Source organism: Gavialis gangeticus, unplaced genomic scaffold (genome assembly GCF_001723915.1).
Source record: "Gavialis gangeticus isolate Ggan-Ray unplaced genomic scaffold, GavGan_comp1, whole genome shotgun sequence".
Classification (NCBI taxonomy): domain Eukaryota; kingdom Metazoa; phylum Chordata; order Crocodylia; family Gavialidae; genus Gavialis; species Gavialis gangeticus.
Window position 1 is genome coordinate 109,586,484 of NW_017729031.1, and position 4,924 is coordinate 109,591,407.

Genomic DNA, 4,924 nt, shown 5'->3' on the forward strand with positions numbered 1-4,924 from the left:
CCCCCCCCCATGCAGCCCCTGTTCTCCAATCACCCCCCCTCCTTCCTGCCCAGCCCCACCCCTGATGGATGTCCTGCCACTCCCAGCATCCCGGCAATTTAAAAAAAAAAAAAGGCCCTGCACTCACTGGCTCTGGCAGTGGAGATCAGGGGCTCTGGGAGCTCATGACAGACCCCCCTGTGCAGCACAGGGCAGTGGGGAGCAGCAGAGATTGCCACCTACCACCTGGCAGCTGCCCCATGGCATGGGTGCAGCGCAGCCTGGGAGGGTGCCGTGCACCACGTGGGAGCTGGAGCAGCTCCCGCAGTCACCCGGAGCCTGGCACTGCTCAGCCCCAGCAGCCCCAGCTCCCAGGCAGCATGCAGTACCCTGCCGAGCTGCGCTGCACCTGTGCCATGAGGCGGCTGCTGCATGGGTGCCAAGTGGGGGTGGGCAATCCCCGCTGCCCCCCACTGCACAGGAGGACTCTGTCACAAGCCCTCAGAGGCCCCAATCGCTGCTGCCAGAACCAGTGAGTGTGGGGCTTTTTTCTTTTTTTTTTTAAATTGCTGGGATGCTGGGGCTGGTGGGGCACCCATTGGGGGTGATCAAGGAACAGGGACTGCATGGAGGGCTCTGCTATGTGGCCCCAGAGCCCCTGCCAGAGCCAGTGAATGAATTTTTTTTTTTTAAGTGCCGGGAGGCTGGGGTTGGACAGGGCAGGGCAGGGATGGAGGCTTCTCCTGTGGCTCTCCCTGCCCAGGCAGAGGCAGGCACAGCCGGAGGAGCCGTGGGACAACCTACAGCCACCTGGCTGTACCTGCCTCTCCCCGGCTGATCCAAATCAGCACTGAATCAGTGCCGAATTTCCGATTCCAATTCAGTTGAATCAAATGGGGATAGTGATTCAAATCACCGAATTGAATCACTGTCCTCCAAATTGGCCGAATCCAAATCGAATATTTCCCTATTTGCATAGGCTTACAACTTACCTGTCTAAAGCTGGAGTTAGATTTGGGTCAGCAAGGCAGTGGAGAGGAATAGCTTTGACCTCTAGTTGTTAACATTTGAGTAAAATTTGACTAACAGGTCGCTCTGGTAGGACACTGAGAACCCTCAGGGACAGGCTTGGTATGTTAGGTTACTGCATTTCCCGAGTATTCGCTTTGCTCACCCCAGCCAATCAGGATGTACCACCAGAAATACCTCTTGTCAGAGGTGAAGGTGAGCAGCAGTAAGGTTTGCAGGTACATCCCTTCCACCAGGAGCCAGTAGAAGTTGGCCAGCACTGAGTACTGGAAGAAGACGATAGCTGTTTTGCAGTTAACCTAGTAAGGGAGAGGAAGGTTCACACTGGCACATCTCTGTTCTATGACATTGGCAGGTTAGTGCACACTTCAGGATGAGAATGGCTGCCAGGCTAAGAGGACCACATCTTTTCCGATGCATTCCAAGCAAAGAATGGCATACAGGAGAAGGAGTCCCTTCTGCATCTACCTCTCATGATCTGAAACCTTTCAGCCTTCTTGGCATCATTTCCCTGCCACCCCATACCACAACAAAGCATCTATCCCCTCCTCAGTGCTCTTACCCTCTCCTGTAGTATCTAGCATAGAAAACCCAAGCCCTCTTGGGTGACTGGCCCTACTCCTTCCCCTTAGTCCATTGCTGGCTCCCTCAGCCAAGACAGACATTTCTGGGCAACACCCCCTCCTCCTTGCTGGTGTTTGGCTCCAAAGCCTAGAGTTTATTGTGTGCATGAAGGTAGGAGAAGTCCAGCTGATTTGCTTTCACAGCCTGACTCTCAGGGGAAAAACACACCTAGCCACCTCCCTGACTCAGTGATACAGTGCTGTCTCTCTGGAAAATCCTCTGTTGCCCTTTACTTGTAGCCTCTCTCAACAGTGGCCCCTTTGGTTCCTGACCTAACTGCATCCCTTTTCTTTACTTTTTGCCCCATTCTCCCCCACTGCAGTTTTATCTCCTCCCTAGATTGGCTTTTTATTTCCATGACCCTAAAAGGCCTGGGCAACTGGACCGATCTCAGATTGCCTTTGCTTTCTATTATGTTGACTGGGGACCGTTTTCCACTCTGCTTTGCTTACTGCAGTAAGTCCTTGAGAAATGTGCCTTCTGATTCCAACCCTCCTTTCCCTCTGGATGTCTCTGTCCATGGCTTTGGAAAAGCCCATTATAATTTTAAAATAAAAATATACAAGCTAAAGCATCAAGAAATCCCTTTTGCCTGTGCCGTTGTTGCTGATGTTAGGAATTAACACACCCCTGCTGAGTTTGCACCTAAAAGCCAGGTAGAAAACTCTCAGTGCAGGAAAGTTTCACTGTAAGCAGAGTTCAAGCAGAAATAAACTCTACAGAATTCTAATAACCTGGGTTGGAGGGACCCTGTTTCCTGCAGAGCTTGTAGGGCCCGTCTGCTCCTTCCTTCTCGTAATGTCTGGGTGGACTCTGGAGATCTGGGTTCTAGCCACAGCATCACCACTGGGCAACTCACTTCCTTGCTTGGTACCTCAAATTCCCAGTCTTTGACTAGGAATAAGGACATCAACCTCATTTCTGAAGTGTTTTGGGAGCTATGGGCGTTGAAGTGAGATATAATGTGTGACCTGCAAGTTCATGCATGTCTAGGAAATGCAAAAGTTTAAAACTGAACCCTCAGGAGAGGCTTTCCTTCAGTGTCTGACCGAAGAGAAACCTCCTCCCCCTCCTCTGTAGCTCCTGGGCATGTGCTGAGCTTCTACTTACTGTTGACATTGTGCAGTGATCGATGGACTCATCTGCAAAGAGCACAGAGTCTTTGATGAACACAGCAGCTCCTCGTAATATAAAAGAAGTAAAGAAGTGGATGTGGATGGAATTCCTGGTGCAGTGCAGCTTCCTGTAGAAAGAAGATAATCCAAAGGCTAAGGGGACAGGCCACATACACAGATGCATGTGGTCACAAGTGGGGTCCCCCTTCATTGAACACTGAGAATCACATTCAACACTACCCACCACAGCCCATGAAGTCCCACTGGGGCACAGTGCATTAGTGAAGGGTGTATTTGTCTAGCCTAGACGAATACATCCCAGACAGAAATGTGACCAAGCAAGTGCAAAGGGGACTGCAGATATTGCTGAGCCAAGGAAGTTAGGCTGATCAGCTGCTCAGGCTACATAATGGAGTGTCAGCCAAGGCTTCTCCTTGACCATGGGCCAAGCTGTGCATGACCACACTATGCTCAGGTGGCTGGTGACTGTGTATCCAGCATGCACCATGGCCATCCATGAGATATTGCACCAATGGAGTGATACCCACAGCATCACCCTTAATTGCTGACACAGACCATCTCCCCAACAAAGCTCATCTCCTGTGCTTCTGGTACTGTGATGCTGCCAGAAGCTGTTTCACTTAATGTTCTACCTCAGGCCCATGCTCTGGTGGCTTCCCCCCATGACTGCTTCCTTTCCTTGTAGCCCTACAGTGTCTCTTCTGTGTGTGAGGTCTTGCAGCTGGTAGGTGTGGGCATAGCATAAATTCCTTAGTAGGATTCCCAAAGGGCAGGATATTGATAGAGGCAAGAACTCCCATGGCAAGAACTGAGCAATGGACAGAGCTCTGTGCTGTGTCAGGGCAGGAGCCACCCTCTAACTAAAGAGGCTTGGAGAAGACTTGTCTTGGGGGAAGCTTATGCCACTTTGCACCTTCCTTAAAGCAGCAGGTTTTGAACACTGCTGGAAACAGAACACAGGGCTCAAAGATCCTGCGCTGATCTAGCCTGGGAGCTCTTCCATTCCTAAACTGTCTCTTAAACTGTGTGTCATTTCTCTAGCCCACCTTTAGCTCACAGCGGTCTGTCAGAGGTCTCCCCTTCACCTGCCTTGCCCATCTCTCACATCCCCTAATGCAGGGGTTGTCAACTGGGGGTACGCATACACTCGGGGGTACTTGAGAAGGCCCCATGGGGTACACACAGGCAGCCTGGGACAGAGTGCTGCCACCCACCACTCCACACTGCCACCTCCCAGGAGCAGGGCTGGGGGCAGGGAAAAGAAGGCAGTGATGCCCTTCTGCAGGTCGCACAAGCGCCACCTGGCCGGCTGCACACTCAGGGGGGGGGGCCGGGGGCGAAGAGGGAGCTTGCGTGCGGCGGCCACCACCACCACCCCACACTGCCACCATGCCACATCCAGCTGTGCGCTCCCCCCCACTCCCCACACTCTGCATCCAGCTGCTGGGAATACATTTATTTTAAAAAGTTGAAAACCCCTGCCCTAGTGCCTTCACTTGGGGAAGGTTTGGAGAACAAATATTAAGGAATTAATTATCTCCCCAGTGTAACCTCATAGGCAGGGGAATTTTCAGTCATGACATTAATTTGCATACCTAGACCCATAAGATGTGAACTTGTAGCCTTCAATGCAAGAAGGGAAAATGTGTCAGCAGCACCAGGCCCCACCATGGGATCACTGAGTGAGTAGGTCTGGTTGCTAATTAGCAGGAATCATACTTTTATCTATTTAAAAATCAGTTTAAAAATGTGAGGCATGGCAGCAGTGGTTGCATGGAGTTGTGTCCCCACTACTACCGGGCGGGAAGGGGGTGCCTCACTTTGGTGGCCATGGCAGCATGGCACTCCCTCAGCTGGGCCACATTGGCAGCTCCTTCCCGGAGCTGGTCCAGCCTCACTGTGGGCACAGAAAGCTGGGGGGGCATGTGGCCCCCTCACCCCATTGCCTGTGCCCCTCCCTGTAGCCCGGGGCAGGCAGCTCACCAGCCATTCTATCTGGCCTGCAGGCCCCTAAAAATTTAGAAAATTAATATTTATCTGCTTCTGGCTGCCTGTCAAAAATGACAGGAGTCGGGGTAGTAAGACCCAGGGGGAGCTGGCAGGAGCCAGCAACAAAGCTGGCCTGGTCCTGCCCCCCCGAACCGCCACCCATCCTT

At 52.2% G+C, this 4,924-nt stretch overlaps 1 protein-coding gene across 1 annotated transcript in view; it reads right to left on the bottom strand.

Annotated features, from left to right (window-relative positions):
- Positions 1-4,924, bottom strand: part of LOC109302076 (vasoactive intestinal polypeptide receptor 1-like) — a 75,293-nt gene that overhangs the window by 12,286 nt on the left and 58,083 nt on the right. The window contains exons 6-7 of the mRNA XM_019523577.1: positions 2,743-2,875; positions 1,154-1,307 (exon numbers count right to left, since the gene is read on the bottom strand). Of these exons, the coding sequence (XP_019379122.1) occupies positions 1,154-1,307; positions 2,743-2,875 (287 nt within the window). The remainder of the gene's footprint in view (positions 1-1,153; positions 1,308-2,742; positions 2,876-4,924) is intronic.